The following is a 17,832-nucleotide window of genomic DNA, read 5'->3' as shown; positions in this document are numbered from 1 at the left end:
GAAAAGTAGAACATTTATATTCTCTTCTCACGATGAGCGTTTTTTTAAAAACTCCTTACAAATCATCAATATGCCACAGATGTCTGATATTTCACAAAAATACTTGTACTTAAGATTAACAACATTTAAAGTCAGAAGGGTGTAATGATTAACCAGTGGATTTTTAACTAAGATTTCATGGAAATTTCTGCAAAATTTCTTTGCTATGTGACTATTTCTGTGCTTTAGGTAGGAACCATAAGTAGTCTTGCAGAAATCCCATGTTCATGCACCTAAAATGTTTTACCTACATGATTCAGGCCTGGGAATATGCTGACACAATAACAGCTATCATAAGTAAAGTACAGCAGGTTAAACTCACCTTTGGGTTTGGGGGAAGTATTAAGCAGCCTATTCTCTTCTATGGGAATGTTGTTCATTTTCACAAGCTTGGGGAAATCTCATTTGTCAAAATATTTATGACAGTGATTATATAACATTAAACACTTCATACATTCAAAAATATTCATTCATTCATAAGATGTCAGTTGCATATTCTGGGTTATTCTGTTGCTACAGTAATCCATGCAAAACTGAATGATGAAAATCAGCATTGGCATGATCACTGTTTCCAAACTTCCTTAGTTTTCAAACTACCAAACCAAATAGTATGTTGTATTAACAGCTGCCATTAAGGGGGGCTGTGAGGGCATTCTGATGCATAGTGCAGAAATGTAAATATGAGGTCAATTATACCAGCAGTAAAGCAATGCACACACAAACTCACACTTAAAAACGTCAAGTGTCAAAATATGGGCCAGGGTCACTTGCAACCAGTGAGAGCACTGCATTTTACTGACTGATATGACCACATTTCTGGGCAACCAATGTGCAGAAATTCAGTAACAAGGCACAGAGAAGATAATGAGAGATGAGTCCCTATAAATGTAATGCAAGGGCAGTATTGTGCTAAACCTCAAATGCCTAATATCTATAGTATATATGTGACCAAATATACACCATTAGAGTTTGCCTGCATGTTGGCTAGTGATACCATACTGCCATCCAGCGATATACAGTGGAAAAGCCAGGAAGCCAACCACACCAACCCAAAACAAAAGGGAACTGCACAAGTGCTGACAGGAGGTGAAGCTAAGTGTGCATGCACATGTACTGAGATTGCAGAATTGAATTTCACCACCCATCAGCACCATGGCAAAATATTTTTTGCAGCTGCATAAATCCCACGTCTTTGACGTACGAGAAACAGGGTGCTACACAAGGTCAGTAAGGCTTAAGGAGGGGCCATCAGTGGAAGAACTCATGGTCAAGAACTCGGTCCAGTTGCCGAGAAAACCACGCGAGTAGGTCCCGGTATCGACGATGAGGCCCCACAGGTGTCTTCGTCCCTGCTTCTGACGTAGGGCTAGTCGTGCCTCACGCTCTGTCACATTGTAGCTGACATTGAAGAACTGCACTACGAGCAGGTGCAGCAACCCCCCTGTCACAATGCTGCAGTACCAGGAACAGGTGAAACACAATGCCGTGCTGCAAACACACAAACACACGCAACATCACAATTCAATACACAAAAATATATGTTACACCTTCTGTGTGTTGAAAGTTGTGTCTAAATACCCAGCACACAATCCAAATAGGGAGCATGTTGTGTGTTGAGTTAGACCCTCTGTTGAGTTGTACTCAAGTGCTGCACAGTTGTACCTCAATATATTCAGTTATAGCACAATCATCGGGCTTAGCTTCTGGAGCTGAACAGAGGGGTCTCTCTTGTGTACTTGGTGTAGATACCAGTCCAGTACATAGATTTTTGTCTGTGTTGTGTTGGGTCAGGGTACCTGTGCTGGGTTTAGATCCCAGGATTATGCGGTTGTGTCTGTGTTGTGTGTAGCATTAGGGTACCTATGTGGGGTAAGAACCCCAAGACTATGCAGTTGTGTCTGAGTTGTGTGTAGAGTTAGGGTAACTGTACTGGATGTAGACTCCGCGATTATGTGACTGTGTCTGTGTTGTGTGTAGTTTTAGGGTACCTGTACTGGGTATAGACTCCAGGGCAGTACAGTAGGGCAAACAGCGTGTTCTGCTTGGGACACACACTGCGTAGAACCAGGCTTATCCCATACACTGATGTTAACAGGAAGAGGAGGATCGTCAGCAGGAAGCAGCGGTGATTGGCCTGTCCCACGCAGCTGTTAATCCTGGTCCACATTATAGTGACAGAGACGAAACAAATGTACTGAGATCCTTGGTTCATCTCTCTCTGCATTCATGCATTCACACACATACACACCACTGCAGAACCAAAACTCTCTTCATCAATATCAGTGCTAGCCAATAAGGTTTATCAAGGATAAGTTAATACATATGTAGGAATCAAAGGTATTTGCCATCAATGTTGGACACAATAACAAATTCATAAGTAATTAATCCACATTATTAAAATCTCAGATATGAAAAAATCTTTGAGTGTGCGTGTGTGGAAATGACAGATCTGCAGAAAGGAACAAATAGCCCCAATGTTTCTCCCATTCCCAGTGAATATAGTGCTTTATGCTTTGGTATCATTTCATTTAAATAGCACCAATTAAAAAATCATGATCAGCAACTAACATCATCAGATTCTTTAGTCCTGATTTGAAGTAAAACTTACTAATAGTACCAGTTTTATCATTCTTGAGTGGTAGGTCATGAATTCCAGCTAAAGCACTATAATCCATTCACTCTTGTCTGAAACATCATGCAGCCGTTTGCAGTTGTAAATGCTCTGTTGCAAGATCAAATGAGGTTTTGATTTGAGATGCTCCTTAACATTTTTCCAAACACATTTTGAACTCTGATTTTTTTTCTTCATAATTAGAAGGCCAAATTGTATTCACAGACCAGACTCATCACTGCAAAATGATCTATCAATGCAGTAGAGTGCAGGCGAGACTGTGGTAATGCATGCCATTAGCTGCTACCTCTTTTCACTATGTATTTGGAGGAGTACACTTCATATAGACTACCATCAGGCATGCTGCAAGCATCTGAATCACAACAGGAGTCACTGCTGCATGATGGCCCAAGGACAACCCCACTGAATCAGACCAACCCTCTAGCGGCAGCGCTACCAACAATCATGTGCTGTAAAAGGCCACCAAGTGTTTTAGCAGAATGAATCACCCAGCCACCACATCATGTTTCTCTAGTGTGTGGGAACAGATGACATAGACCCTTCCAGACAGACAGAGGTGTTTAATGAAACCCACCAGACACAGTGGTGGTCCAAGCGGCGAACACAGAAGCCACAGATTCGGCAGTGCCCTGCTCGAGGAGGCTGCACGACCCTGCAGGTGTGACACCAGTTACTCTTCGCGCTCTCACTGGACCTCGCGTACAACTGCACCGCCGGACTTACGCCATTGCGGGGGGCGCAGGCGAGCTCAGGTGGACCGCCATGGTCGATCACACTGTTTTGGGTGTCAGCTGGGTGGGGCTTCAAATACCCCGGGTCCCTCTTGGTCAAGGCGAGGAAGAACAAGGTGAACACCACACCTATCGTCACAGTACAGAGTTGCAGGAGGCCTACGTCACCTCGCGGCACCACCTCCGTGAGGAAGAGGTAGTACATGTAGCCGAGGGAGAAAAGAGCGAGGCTGAGGAAAAAGAGGCTTCGGCCCTTCCTCCGGTGCGTTGCATAGTAGTACCACAGCACCAGCACTGGCAGCCCAATCATCACCAACACACCCAGGAACAAGTGCAGTGCTGCCAGGCGCAGTAGGACAGGGAGCAGCACCAGTGGCGGAATGACAGACAGGTCGACCTGCCTCGCCCCATAGAGCCAGGGCACCCGCAGTCTGTCCTGCACTACCGCAACCACCTGCGAGAGGGCGCCCTCTTTCTGGGCCTCCCCCTTGAGCCACCTGAGAGAGACAGAAGTGGTGAGGAGAGAAATGGAGAGAGAAAGTGACAGATAATGGGGAAAAAGAGAAAAAGAGCAATAGTGTATTAAGGGGAGACAGCGATACAAGAAGACAACTGAATGACAACTTCTAACATCGCCTTAAACCTAAAGTTCCCCACTGCTCCTCACCTATCACAGGCCTGATCCAGGTGCTCACAGTCACAGAAGCAGGCTGCCATGTGAGTCCGTTCCCCTTCATGGTTCACAAACTCACAGCAGCACAGAGGATCTTCTGGCTCTGCTGCCTTTCTGGCTCTCTTCGCCATAATGGCTGGCCTTTCAGTCTATTGTACACACTCACAAGCCTGCAGAGAGGAATCGAAGAGGAGTTCAAAGAGCCTTAACCCTGCCCCGAAAGTTGATATCCCTGTTGCTTCGACACACTAGAATCTGGTCTTAATGACAGAGTCAATTTATTTAAGGGGAATAGACAAGTCTCTAGTTTTTATTGTGCGGTGCACAAACTGGGTCAGATGTGCTCAGTGTTCCCTTTTTATTTTTAGTTAACCTAATTCCTTGCCAATGCCTTTTATTTGCGTCCTTCGTTGGAAAGAGATCCTAGTGCACCTCATGAAAAGTGCTGCATAAAGTTATTACTATTAGTGTGGCACAGCAGGATTTTAGGTTACAGGGGGTGTGTTTACAAGCACTACACCCATCTTACCCTGATTACGGCAATACTCTGATTATTGAAATGGTCACATAAATGCCTGTATCTGATTATCTTCATCAGCATAAGGTCATAATCAGTTCATATTCAAAACTCAATTAAGACTGCTGGACTTTTGCCCAATCCTTCAAATTTTTGGTGCAAGTAGACATCCTTCTTCTTTTGCCGTTTTGAAACAAGCATGGCTGCCATTAGTGCACTGTTTCCGTTGAGCATACCCCAATCATGGAAAGAATAATGTAAATGCAGTTATTGGAGTAATCGCATAACTTATATCCCTGTGCACTCAATAATCTAAATACTGGCATAAACTGATTACTCCCAATAATCAGGGTATTGGTGTGCTTGTAAACGTAGCCAGTCTTACAGTGACCACTGATGTCCTGAGAGTGCACCAATCTGTTCAATCTAAAGTAAACCATTTCTAGAGTTACAAGACAATATCTGGGACAACAAATGCCCCTCAATTTAAATAACATTTACAGAAAATTGCTGAGAATGTCGGGACTGGTAGGCTACTAATATGTTTGTGTATACTAACTTTTGTTACTAAAATAACCAGTGAATGCTATAGACTAATTAAAAGTCAAACTATTTATAAAATACATTCACATTTCTCCTGATACACCACTGAACAGCTCTTAGCAGAATATTTCATTTTGAAAGCAGATATTGTACCTTTTTCAGCAAACTTGAGCAAACCAACTTCAATGCTTTGGCCCAGTTTAAGAGACATTGTGGGGTACTGTTGATGTGAAGGATAAGAAAAAACAAGTACATGCCTCACTTTGTTTTCCTACAGCTTGCATGCTTTTTCCTATGGGTCACAGGCAACTACCTACGCCAAAAGGAAAGCATCATTTCATACATATGCAATCCCCTTTGCCCTTGAGTCCACTTCAGACTTAGTATGGGGGGTACTGTACATGTGAAAGATAAGAAGACAAGCAGCCTCATCCACTTCAGTAACATGTGCCTTTGAGGAGCAACAATCCACCCTTCTAAGACCTACATCCACATGAAATATTCTGTAAGTTATGGAACTTTGTGTTCTTGGCTATGAATGACTACAAAATGAGTATTGTACCTTATTGAACCTGTGTTTTGTAGGCTAGTTGTTCCAATGACCTTTGGTATACACTTCTGTAGGTCGCTTTGGATAAAAGCGTCTGCTAAATAAATGTAATGTAATGTAATGAAAATATTCCTTGGGCAATTTGCCACAGCACTATTCAAGTTCTGGTTTCAGCACTGGCGCCGTAGTGTTATGATTAGTCTTTGATACCGAATACATCTAATCTTTGAAACACGCTAATAGCGGAAATGCAATGTTTTTAATATAGGACACAAGTTGCTATTTTCATCTGTAACTTAAGTTATTAAGTAGCCCTGGAGTATTTCATCACAGAATAACTGACAGGGTCAGGTGACGGTTGAAAAAAGAAGTTGGCACGAACTAACTCTACCAATAAGGGAAGCACGTAACATATTTAGGGTGGGGGCACTGGCTTTTCCGGACATGCCTCGCAATATGTTTGCTGATAAAGACAGCGATGCGTTTTCCTATTTTCCTTTAGCCTACAATACGAATTCAATTCTCATTCAATGCACTATTTTAAAGTTCATAATTTCACACAATAATTAACTCGTTAAACTGAAAATAAATTATGTAGCACCATATCTATGCTGTGTTGAAAAACAAAACCGAAACCAACTGCATTAACAAGAAGTTGTCTTCTTCTGGTGACCGGTAATGTTATGCGGAAGCTGCGAATGACTTACCGATTCTCGGAGAGGATCCAGGATCAGCTGGGGTGAAGGCTGTGTGACATGGGGAGTTAAAACGTTCCTTGAGAAAATCGTGTCAGCTTTTAGATGTATTCTGATAACATCAGGACAGATATTTCCTTCTTATATGATTTCAGTCGTACTAAACACGCTTCAAGGTGTTTCACTATTGTTCACCATACAAACAGCGTGGACTACACTCCACTTTATGTTCCTGTTGATGGGTGGTGCCACGAGAGTGCGTCCAACGTGCGGGTTCACGAAGATGTATCTTTCCGACGCGTTCAGCTATGGGTTTGGAAAACTATCTGTTATGTCGTGAGAGGTACACAGGGGGCGCACGCGGACTGTCAGAAAAAATTTGTGTAATGTACGCTGCTGAAAAGCATATGTAATTCACAGTGTCTGAAATTGTATTTTATCTGATTAATACTGTGATTTGTCAATTCCATGGAAATTATATAAAATTGCCCCCTAAATTTTGCTTTCAAAAACTGGGATGAAAAAACACAATTAGCAGAGAGGTTTATAATTTGAATGCAAAGGCCACTCAACACAAAATCAAACTTGCTTCGTTGGTAATGCGGTAGGGTACCTGTAAGGTTTTATGAAGTCTTCTGTTACTTACTGCTGTTCCATGTGTGGCCTTTCTGTGATATAAGATGAGCTGAGAAGTGTCCTGATTTGCTCATTGTAATTTTACATCTATTAGTCACAATGGATGCTAATTATGACAGAATCTTCACAATTTGTTAAACAGTGCAGGTCCAGTCTGAGATGTTACATGTGAATGCCTCTGGCCTCCAGCATACCAACTACAAATTTCCATTCTTTTAAAATCTCTACCCAATTGTCACAAAGATGGTCATATATAAGATGCAGACTGTTTTATCTCCCCCTCCACACTGATCATTGCACACTGAATGCTAACAGCTGAAACATCTGTGATTTTAATTTTTTTTTTACTTCCCCTGTAATTTACTTAGATTACTTAAAACAAATCACTACATGCTATATCTGCTTTGAGTGCTACTTGCGCCAACTCTTCTTACCCCAACTGCCGACCCCTCATGACTCAATTCTATATTTATATCTGTTTACCTTAGTGTGGCAACTGAAGAACAACAGAGGGATGAGTTATGTAGGTGCCCTTGGTCCTGTGAATGAGATCAACTTGCTATACGACATTATCATTTGGCAACATCCCATGGAGCGCAGCTGGCAAAAAAACACAGTGGTATTGTACCACTATGTATGCAACCAAAGTTATGCAACAGAGTTATATGCTGTTGATGCCTTAATACCAGAGAGAAAGGATTTCACTGTATTTGCAAGTTTGAGTTGTGTACCCAGTGATGGATGCAACAAATGTACTAAATAAAAGAATGATTGAGTTAACACTCCATTATTTTGTCATCACATCCTGCCAGAATAGGAATACAGCCTCGTTGCTCTTTATTTTTCAAATTCAAAACTCACTCCTTAAAATGTCTCAGGAGTTTTTCTTTAGTCCCTTGCTTTTTATGTGGATACATTTTTATATACTCCAGCAGAATTAACACTGCTAACCAACTGGCTTCTCTGTGGCACAAATACAGTTTGTACATGTGGTGTGTTGCTTAAATTTAAGAATACTAATGTAACTGACAATTGCATTGCTGTGGGCCAATACATCAATGGATGTTATGATGACTTGTCCCTACGACTAGATAGCAATATATTCAAATTGAACACTAGAAAACTGTGATGAAAGAAATGTCTCTAATCCAAAAGACAACTGTATTTTTTCTTGATTTGGCTGTACTTCCTGATTTTAGATTTGTAATCTAACAATTCACATGTGGTTGTAATTGCTAGGATTGTAATTAGGGAGCCAAGCACTAAGGGTGAGTAGGACCCGTAATATTTTGCTAGAATTCAATTTCTTCTTCTTCTTATTCTTCTGCCTAAATTTTCATGCCGTTCCCATGCTCAAAAATGAAAATTTTACAGGCAGGTCCAGTATGGCCGCAACTTTATCATGCACACTCTAGGTGGCGATGCAGTGCCACCACCAAAATTGCAACATTGAAAAAATTATTATGGCCATCCCATTTCACATACATGCACCAAATTTCTTCCACATGTCCCCCACCTCATGCTTAACAAATAATTTCATAAAACCCATAGTGTCCACCATATAGGATTTTTTGCCATTTTTTTTTTTACAAAACAATCTTTTAAATAATTCTCCTACAATGTTTACCTGATTCTTACCAAATTAGAAATGTGTGATCTACAGCACATCCCTGTGTTAAATTGCAGGAAAATTTGATGTCCTAAGATGGCTGCAAAACTGTACTTTCAATTTAGCATGGTTGAAATTTATACAAAATTATACAAAATTTGACAAGAACCCTCAGAAAGCTTCCCTCCAGCAGTCCTGAGAAGTATATCACCCTCAATCCAAGATTCTTGAAGATATTCAAATATGAATATGCAAAAATTGTGGAAATGATATTCGACCACATCTCCTTAAAATTCAGTCGCTGTTCAAATTTAGGAAAAATACTAAATGAAAAGGGACCCATATAAATCATGTGTATCTCATTTTTATGCACCTACCAGCCAAGGGAGCTCCCTTCCCCCACATTCACACTCTGAAGATAGCTGCAAGCAGGCCATAAAAACTCCCCTCCTCATCCCCCCTCCCTCCAGCAGCTGACTGTAAACTGGTTAACTTAGAAACTATATAATTTCCATGGAAAGCAAGTATCATATGCTATAACAGCACAAATTACAGCAGAAACTGTAAGATGACTTGGTTTTACTTGGTTTAAAGACTGTATCATAAAAACTTCAGGACAGCACTTAAAAAATAAGAAAAAGTTGTCCAGGATATAGGCAAAACATTAGGCATACCAAAATTGGAACAACCAACTGCTTGAAACATTTTTTATTTTTTAATTAAATCTTTATTTAACCAGGAAAACCCCATTCTTTTGCAATGGGCACTTAACATAAAACACAAAGTTACAAAGTTACGCAAGGCAGTAGACAAATGAGTTACAAACATCAAAACAGGAATGAGACAGCAGTGCAACAGTAATTAAAAAGCAGAGCAGAGGTTAAAAAAAAACAGGAGCATATTTCAATCACAGAGTCATGAATTGCTACGATTTACCAAAAAGAGCCTTGTATCACACTGATGGCAAGAGCAAAGTATGAAGGCCAAAAGGAACTGCCCAAAATCCAAAGCACCACCCTTATCTGTGAAACATGGGTGTTATGGTTTGAGCATGTATGACTGCTACAGGTGCTGGCTCACTTGTCTCCATTGATAATGTAACTGCTGTTAGCAACATCAGAATGAATTCTGATGAGTACAAAAGCACTGCAAACTCATACTGCTAAAGCAACAAAGGAGTTTTTCAAAGCCAAAAGCTGGACCCAGTCTGAATCCAACTGAACCAGCGTTTCATATGCTGAAGTGCAGACTTCGGCAACTAGCCACTGAAACAAGCAGGAGCTGAATATGGCTGCAGTACAGCCCAGACATCACCAGAGAAGATACTCAGATAACTAGATATCTATTGGTCATGGACTTCAAGCAGTCATTCCATGCAAAGGAAATGTGACAAAGTGCTAAACACGACTACTTTCCTTTGCATAATATTAATATGTCCCAGACAGTATGGAGCCCTGAAATGGGAGGAGAGGCTATGTCTAGAAAGTGCTGTAATGGTGAAATAAAAGTGTACAGAAATATCCTATAATAAAAGGTAAAATAATGATGACAAGTAAGTTGTAGTAAACAAAGCTGTTTTTTCAGAAGCAGAAACATTTTGAGGGACAAGTTCCATGATTTCATTCTGTAACTGTGTGTGTGAAAGTTTGTGGATGGAGGAAGGGCTAAGGGTTTTGGGGGCTTTTAGTTGTTTGGATGGGTATATTTGGATGGAGTACTGGATGGTTATATTTAGAGAAAGAGGAAATTTAAGAGATGAAAGACAACTGGTCTGGTTTGCAATTTGTTTGTGTGAGAGGGAGCGAGAGAGAGAGAGAGAGAGAGAGAGGGGAGAGAGAGAGAGACAGAGAGAGTATGTGTGCATGTGGTGATGTGTACTGTAGTATCTTGGGTGTTTTCCTCCCATGGTATGTCGGGGGGGAGGTCGTGTGCTGTGTAGGAGTGACACGCGCAGGAAATGTGATAGGGGGTTGGATTTAGTGTGCTTCCCCTCCCCCGCGTTCCCCAGTGCTGCCCAGATCGAGGACTGCCATGGGCCCCCTCTCTCCCTCTCAACCTGCACAGACTCTCACTCACCTGCTGCTCGTCACTGTCATAGGTAAGAATGCTTTCTCACCTGCATGGCATGTGCATTGCTTAACTCTGAGGCTGAGCCAGCATGCTGCAAGGTTGGAGGAATCTGCTGCCAACTGGTGGGAAAAGCAGCCAAAAAAAGTGTCATCAACTTACAGACACATTTATATGTTCACACACCAGTGTGCAGTATATATCTGTGCCTCAGTAAACCTGGCAATGTATTAAACAGTCATTCCCTACCTTTCTCTCTGTCTCTCTGGCCCCTCTTCATGTCTGTCCTTGTTTCCACCTCCCCCCTTATGTCTGTTATGTCTCCTTAACTCGGTTCTGCTTTCCCTGAGTTTCATTTGCTTTATTTCTAATTTCATCTTCCAATTCCAAATGGTGATCAGGATCTGCAATCAATAGTTGTTATTTTCTTTCATTTTTGTTAATGTGTTTGCTACATTTAGAGACAGCAAATCATAATACACTAAAATCCCACCAATCGGGTGCCCTGCCACAATAACAAAAATATTCCCTAGGGTCATTTCAAACTCTTCATCCGTTCTAACCTCTGCAGACCATACAGGGGACACTGTTTGTGTATGTGTGTGTGTGTGTGTGTGAGTGTGCGTGTGTGTGTGTGTGTGTGCGTTCTGTGTGTGTGAAAAGTTCTTTGTTATGGGACAAATGCAGTTGTCAAGACTTATTATTACTCGGACACGTTTGAATCATTCCTCCTCTAATGAACAGTTTGTAAAGCTCTTCTATGTGTCAGAGGCACATTGATACTTTAATCCATGTGACTTTTGTATCTCTAATTTTAGACTGGGGATTTAGTGTCACTGCTCTGAAAGTCTGCCCATCACTTATTTTTAGCTAAAAGAACAGGCCTGTGAGAGTATGTGTGTGTGTGTGTGTGTGTGTGTGTAATTGCCTACATTAAAAGATTGAATATGACAGACTACATTTGCTTGACATGTTGATCAATTGCCAAGTAGACATCTACTTCAGTTAATCCTGCCTCAAAGTAATTACATGTGAATTTAAACGTATCCTTAACAGTAGAAATGTATGTGCACATTTAAAGAAAGTTGTAGTTCCAAATGCTCCATAAATATAGGAAACGATGAGAAATCACTGTATACAGCATTTGAATATTCATACTTGTGAATTCTTTATTACATTACATTTAATTGGCAGACGTTTTTATTGAAAACGAAAATAATTTAATTATGAATCACTGGTTGAATACTATCTCTTGTAATTAATTCAGTTGTAGTAGAATAATGCAATTCTATAATAATTGTGTAATAATTATAACTTGTTTGTGCTTTCATCAGTAAATGTTCTACATGTAAATATCAATTACATTATCTGCTTATTAATTAGTTCTGATAAGTTTTTCTTGTAATTACTGATAATGTATCGGTACTGATCCTGTAATAATTAATTGCACAATAATTTGTATTAATTTTGTGTATGGAATAAGTATTACAGACAGGGATAAAACAAGAATAACTGACTGAGTTTTGTTCTGTATGAGTTCTGTACCTAGAGTGAATGTAAAGTGGTATATTAACTTTTGTGCTTGTGAAGGATCTACTTCTCCTGTCTCTCCCTGTATCCACTGTTCCTTCACGCTCCTCTGGTTGACTTCATTAAGAACTGACAGAATCTCTTTTTCCTGCAGCAGGAGGACTGCTCTCTCTCAGTCTGGTCTGTGATGGAGCCACAGTGCCAGGTCTTGTTACTCCTGTTCCCGCAACTCCTGACCCCCTGACTGCTGGCCCCCTGACAGATGGGCCCCTGACAGATGGGCCCCAGATGCCTCTGTCCACCCCAGAGGCAAATATCACCGACACAACCTCAGCAGCCACTGGGGAGGAGGAGAAGGCGGCTCCGATGGTAGAACAGCACCCTCCAAAGGAGAAGGCAGTGGAAGGGGAAGACGTGAAGTTCTCCTGCCTGCTGAAGGAGGCTGATCCAGAGGGGGTGGTGGTACACTGGATCCACCAGGGGCCTGAAAGTGAGCACACCGTGCTGGAGGGGAACCAGACATCCGAGGAAAGGTTTGCTGACCGTGCCTTCCTTAGTGGGGACGTGGGACATGGAGACTTCTCCATGACGCTTCTCAACGTCTCTATTCAGGACCGCGGGGTCTACATGTGCATCCTCACCATCTCTGATGGCTCTGCCCTGCAGGGTTCTGGCACCAAGCTCAGCATTCGTGAGGACCTGGGTGAGTGGTTGATGAGTTCATGTCCTTGTGAGGGCAACCAGTTTCCAAGCTGCAGGACGTCTGCATCCACTGTCCCATGAACACAGTCAAATAGAGAAGAACACGCACATACCACACACATACTGTGCAGTTCAGATATCTGTACACATGCAATTACACAGACTTGCTATAACGCAAATACATCAGCACAACATCTACAGCTCCACCATGTAGAGAGGAGTGGGCCACAGCAATGTAAATAATATCCTGACCCATCCATTTAGTTTGGCTGAACCACATGCTTAAGTAGTTCTGGCCCATCAAGTTCTATGAAGGCCCAACTATACGAATACTGCTGGCTACGTTGCTGCTACAACTTAAGCACACATACACATTTTGGTGTTTTCAAATGTAAATGTGAGCTCACTGTGAATGCTCATGACCGTGGCAAAATTGACCAACACACGCTAGCAAAGAGTATAGATGATACTGAAGCCTGAGATGGGAAATGCTCTGACTCGCTCTTTCTCCCCTCAGGTCTGCTGGGGTTGGAGGAGTCTGTGGGCACTATAATAGGCGTGACTGTGGCAGCAGTGGGTGTGGCCATTGGGCTTATCGCCCTCATTCTGACACAGTTTCGAGACAAGCTAACCTGTCTGAAGAAGTGATGGGAGTGAGGTCCTGATCAGGTGAGATTTCACTTGGGGTGTTTTTCCACACCGTTTCAACATGAATGGCAGTGAATGACATCTGTCTGGACAAAATGTAAACAAACACAATATCTTAAAAAGAAAGCAATTTTGGGAAACATTTATGTAAAGGTTTATGTAAACTATGTGGCCGATGTTGACAATGGACAATGACATGTAGTAACACTGGTATGGTCCTTTAAAGACGTTTTGGGGAGGGGGGGTCATGGTAATGTCAAGGGTTAGCTGAAAGTGAGGGGTTAGAGTTCCCTCTCCTAGCAGAGTCTCACAGTCACTTTAGTTCCAATATGAGTTGCTGTTTTGAGCGTGTGTTTGGGCATGTGCTCATGCAGTGCTCTACTCCTCACCCCCCCGCCCCACCCCCTCATATCTTGTGTCAGACTTCAGAATCCACCCCACACTAAGATAGACAAGAGCAGGTGACCCATGGGGGAGTGTGCTAGTCTGAATGTGACACCGAAGACAGACAACACATACAATGTGTGACATCATTTGATCAATGTTTAATGTTCCCGCTGTGCTCCTGAAGAACTATTTGTTCTCCATCAAAAGAATACAAAGAAACAATTTAAAATCAAGAAAAAATTGAATCAAAAAGAAAGGAAAATCAAACACCATGTCTCAAAATCAAACACAAAAACTCAGGAGTGGCTCAGTTGGGAAGTCAGGAAGAAGTACTAGCAACAAGCTCTAAATTTGAGAAATTCCTCATCTGAGCCTTATGTACTGCTAGCCAACAGTGCCCAGTAGTCTGAAGTAGAAGGGCACAGTTGGCTTTAACCTGCCAGAGGTAGGTTTAAGTCCTTGGGCTGCCCTTTGCATTTGATCACAACAATATACCAGTCATCCAAGGTCCTCCGGTTGTCATCGCTGAGATAATGTCTCTTCTCCAGTTGATCTCCTGTAGTACTCTGTTGCCTGTGGTTTGGAAAATATTTACTACCTGTGGGCAGAAGCCAGATGCTCCCCAAGTTTCAGTGGTTCTTGTGCTACGTGCATGACTTACTGTAAGACTTAGCGAGATGCACAAATGGACGACCTGGCCATTTCATGTCAATATATTGTGAAGTATATTTAACATATAGTAGTTTTCAGAGTTGGGGGCAATTTCTTTTTCAGCCAATTTAGCAAATTAATTCAATGTATTAATTGATAAATCTTCAATTGTGAGAATTTTTCAAGTCATGAATTTAATTTACATTCATTACTGAGATCAACCAAATTACAAGAACGTGATCCCAAACCTTGTATTATTATGGATAGCATTACACTAACAATATAGAATTAGTTTTATTAGTTATTCATATATTAGGAGGAGTATTTTTTGTTTCATACTATGCATTTAAAAGTATTTTTCCCCTTCCTTATTTCCTGTATTGAACATTTGTTGCACTGAATGGTCAGATCTTCAGACAAAAGGGAAACTGAGTAAACACAAAACATTTTTTAAAATTATTATTTCATTTATTTAATTAAATAAGTTATCAAACACCCATATCGCCCATGTGAAAAAGTAATTCCCCCTTAGATACTCAATCAACCAATGAACCGAATTTAATTTATACATTGATTCAGTTGACTTAACACAGTCAGGCTGGATTGCAGCCAGCCCTGCTGAATCTAAACATCACTCGTATTGAACCTTATAATTAGAGTGTAGTAGTCACCACAAAGTTCATACAAGCACACTATGCCACAATCAAAGAAAATTCCAGAGGAGATGAGAAAACAAGTTGTTAAAATATATCAGTCTGGAAAGATGTCATTTCTGGAGGGTCTAGGACACCAAATCACAGTGAGAGCCATTATCTCCAAATGGAGAAAACTTGGAACAGTGGTGAATCTTCCCAGGAGTGGTCGGCCTGCCAAAATTTCTTTAAGAGCGCAGCAACAACTCATCCAGGAAGTCACGAAAGATTGCAGAACATCAAAAAAACTGCAGGCCTCTCTAGCCACATTGAAGGTCAGTGTTCATGACCCCTCAATAAGAAAGAGAGTGGGCAAAACTGAGATTCAAGTAGCAAGGTGGAAACCACCACTTACCAACTAGCTTGCCAGCAACATAGCCTAATACAAAAATTCAGGTGAAAATTGGATCATAAAAATAACAATTCAAAGATCAGGGTGAAAATGTCATTTTAAATCCGAACATTGATAATTTGCTTTTCATCACGCGTTTGAACTTTCTCCCCATTTTTCTCTTCACTTTCTATTTCTGGAAGCTTGTTCAGCTCCTGTGCATAGCAATTGTTGCTAACCACTTCGACGTCTGTCAAGCTTTGGCTCAAAATCATTACCTTCTATAATGATTGTAACTACAATGAGGAGTTGTAGCTTATCTGTACATAAACAGTGCGCACAGGGAGCAAAGGGTAGCAAATTGATTTTCCATACCACATAGATTAGGTTATGAATAAATACAAATATTTCTCTCAGTGAAATTGTTAGCTACCCAGCAATGCACGGATAGTTCTGCCCGGTTATGACAGTGCCGCACACTTTCGCTGACAGCAGATGCTTCTTTCATTCACGTTGAGTGAGAGCGATGACATTATGCATTAATATTTTCCTTATTATTTGTTATATCATTAATATAACCCTGGAGTGAATACTGGAGTCCCTGCTGTCGACATCTGGGTGAGATAAGAGGCTCCAAAATGGCTCCTTAATAGCTGGCGGTAACTTGGCGGGAGGGATTGACTCAATGATAGGAGGAATAAAAGAGGCGCCTCGACAACCTTGACAACGTAGCACCATTAACATTAGGCTAGCCTACGTGACATTGGAAGATAAGTAGACTAAACAACTTTGACCTCTGAGGAAATCTAATTTGGTTATGCAGCAAAACATTGAACCAAAAACACAAAAGCGAGTCCACATCTGAATGGCTGAAAAAAAACAAAATGAAAATTTTGGAGTGGCCTAGTTGCGTTCAAGTCAGAACTTGACTTGAACCCAATAGAGATGCTGTGACAGGACTTGAAATGAGGAGTACTTGCTAAAGAGAAAAAAAACCTACTCATTTGTTGGAATTAAAGCAAGTTCTGTAAAGAAGAGTGGGCTAAAATTCCTCCAGACCACTATGAAAGATGTGTATGAAATTATAAGAAATGTTTGGTTGCATTCATTGCTGCTAAAGATGATGCAACCCGTTTTTAAGCTTAAGTGGGTGATGACTTTTTCCACAGCACATAAGTGATGTGTTTGATGACTGAAAATGTGTTTTGTGTTTACTCAGGTTTCCTTAGTCTAATTTTACATTTTGTCTAAAAATCTGAAACCATTCAGTGTGACAAATATGCAATAATAGAGGAAATCAGGAAGGAGGCATATAATTTTTCACAGCACTGTATGTATTCTACAGCAAAGGGTTTCATTGATTGATGGATCATATGAACTGATACTCTTGGTTGGTGTATTTGTACAGGTTGGAGAACACACCTGCATGATGGACCTCAGCTGACCAGTGACTCACCCTGTTTAACTGGTGGGGCTCTGTAGTGGACTGTTGTCTGAAACTCACACTGTACGCATAGTCATGGTGCAAAGTGGAGTGGGTTGCATTACCACCTCTTCCACTGCATGGTAAAACAAAAGTAACTGAAGATTGCTATTAACATAAAAATGATTGATTTATGGACTGATATGATTATTGTTGTCCTCTGGCTGTTTCCGGGTCCCAGTTGTGGAGCCCCGCTGATCAGGGGATTCCTTCCTCAATTTGATTATGACTGCCCACAATGTTATTTGCATCCCTCTGAGGGACCAACTCCACACCTTGTTTTCTCGTTTCACCCATGAACCTCCCTCCCCACCCCACCCCGTGTCCCCAAGCACAGAGTAAGAAGCATAAAGTCTACGCAAGAGGATCACTGGCAGAGAACCTTTGTGATCGACAGTGCTGTGAATATAACCTGCATGTAGAATTTTACCGCTGTTGTGAATACTTGTTTTTAATTCTATGAATGGCTCAATGTGTTCAACTCTGATTGGCCCAGATGCTGAGTGATCTGCCTCCGGAATTTAGATTTAGAATGCAGTAAGTGGTAACTGAATAAATAATTAGACCCAAGTTAATCTGTGTAATACTGGTTTTCATGCCCACTGGGTTGTACAGGACATCCGGTGGCCAGGACAGGGTGACAGTATGAAGGGGTTCAACTGTTTCTAAACAAAAATAAAACTCTGAAATAACAGAGAGGCCTCCTTGGAATTATT

At 41.3% G+C, this 17,832-nt stretch overlaps 2 protein-coding genes across 4 annotated transcripts; one reads left to right on the top strand and one right to left on the bottom strand.

Annotated features, from left to right (window-relative positions):
• Window positions 1–782: 782 nt before the first annotated feature.
• Window positions 783–6,685, bottom strand: zdhhc23b (zinc finger DHHC-type palmitoyltransferase 23b). 3 transcript variants are annotated; one of them, XM_064350725.1, is made up of 6 exons: window positions 6,393–6,685; window positions 5,289–5,448; window positions 4,070–4,245; window positions 3,246–3,899; window positions 2,028–2,195; window positions 783–1,527 (listed from the first exon to the last, which is right to left on the bottom strand). In XM_064350725.1, the coding sequence occupies exons 3-6, from the start codon at window positions 4,204–4,206 to the stop codon at window positions 1,254–1,256; spliced, it is 1,233 nt and encodes a 410-aa protein (XP_064206795.1). In that variant the 5' UTR covers window positions 4,207–4,245; window positions 5,289–5,448; window positions 6,393–6,685; the 3' UTR covers window positions 783–1,253. The 3 variants fall into 3 exon arrangements, with proteins under 3 accessions (XP_064206795.1, XP_064206796.1, XP_064206794.1); XM_064350726.1 differs by having other exon boundaries at window positions 5,289–5,355; XM_064350724.1 differs by lacking the exon at window positions 5,289–5,448.
• Window positions 6,686–10,538: 3,853 nt separating this feature from the next.
• Window positions 10,539–17,810, top strand: si:ch211-137i24.12 (Immunoglobulin superfamily member). The gene is made up of 4 exons (XM_064350708.1): window positions 10,539–10,723; window positions 12,377–12,925; window positions 13,442–13,593; window positions 17,042–17,810. The coding sequence occupies exons 1-3, from the start codon at window positions 10,657–10,659 to the stop codon at window positions 13,570–13,572; spliced, it is 747 nt and encodes a 248-aa protein (XP_064206778.1). The 5' UTR covers window positions 10,539–10,656; the 3' UTR covers window positions 13,573–13,593; window positions 17,042–17,810.
• The last annotated feature ends 22 nt before the right edge of the window (window positions 17,811–17,832 follow it).

Source organism: Anguilla rostrata, chromosome 9 (genome assembly GCF_018555375.3).
Source record: "Anguilla rostrata isolate EN2019 chromosome 9, ASM1855537v3, whole genome shotgun sequence".
Taxonomy (NCBI): domain Eukaryota; kingdom Metazoa; phylum Chordata; class Actinopteri; order Anguilliformes; family Anguillidae; genus Anguilla; species Anguilla rostrata.
This window is presented reverse-complemented; position numbering and strand designations above follow the sequence as displayed.

What these genes read in the sequence shown, in the direction of transcription:
- zdhhc23b (XM_064350725.1), bottom strand. Translation starts at nt 4,206, where the DNA reads ATGGCGAAGAGAGCCAGAAAGGCAGCAGAGCCAGAAGATCCTCTGTGC. An exon ending in CTGGATCAGGCCTGTGATAG is followed by an intron (nt 3,900 to 4,069) that starts GTGAGGAGCAGT and finishes TGTCTCTCTCAG; the next exon opens with GTGGCTCAAGGGGGAGGCCC. An exon ending in TTGGACCACCACTGTGTCTG is followed by an intron (nt 2,196 to 3,245) that starts GTGGGTTTCATT and finishes AATGTGGACCAG; the next exon opens with GATTAACAGCTGCGTGGGAC.
- si:ch211-137i24.12 (XM_064350708.1), top strand. Translation starts at nt 10,657, where the DNA reads ATGGGCCCCCTCTCTCCCTCTCAACCTGCACAGACTCTCACTCACCTG. An exon ending in GCTGCTCGTCACTGTCATAG is followed by an intron (nt 10,724 to 12,376) that starts GTAAGAATGCTT and finishes TTTTTCCTGCAG; the next exon opens with CAGGAGGACTGCTCTCTCTC. An exon ending in CAGCATTCGTGAGGACCTGG is followed by an intron (nt 12,926 to 13,441) that starts GTGAGTGGTTGA and finishes TTCTCCCCTCAG; the next exon opens with GTCTGCTGGGGTTGGAGGAG.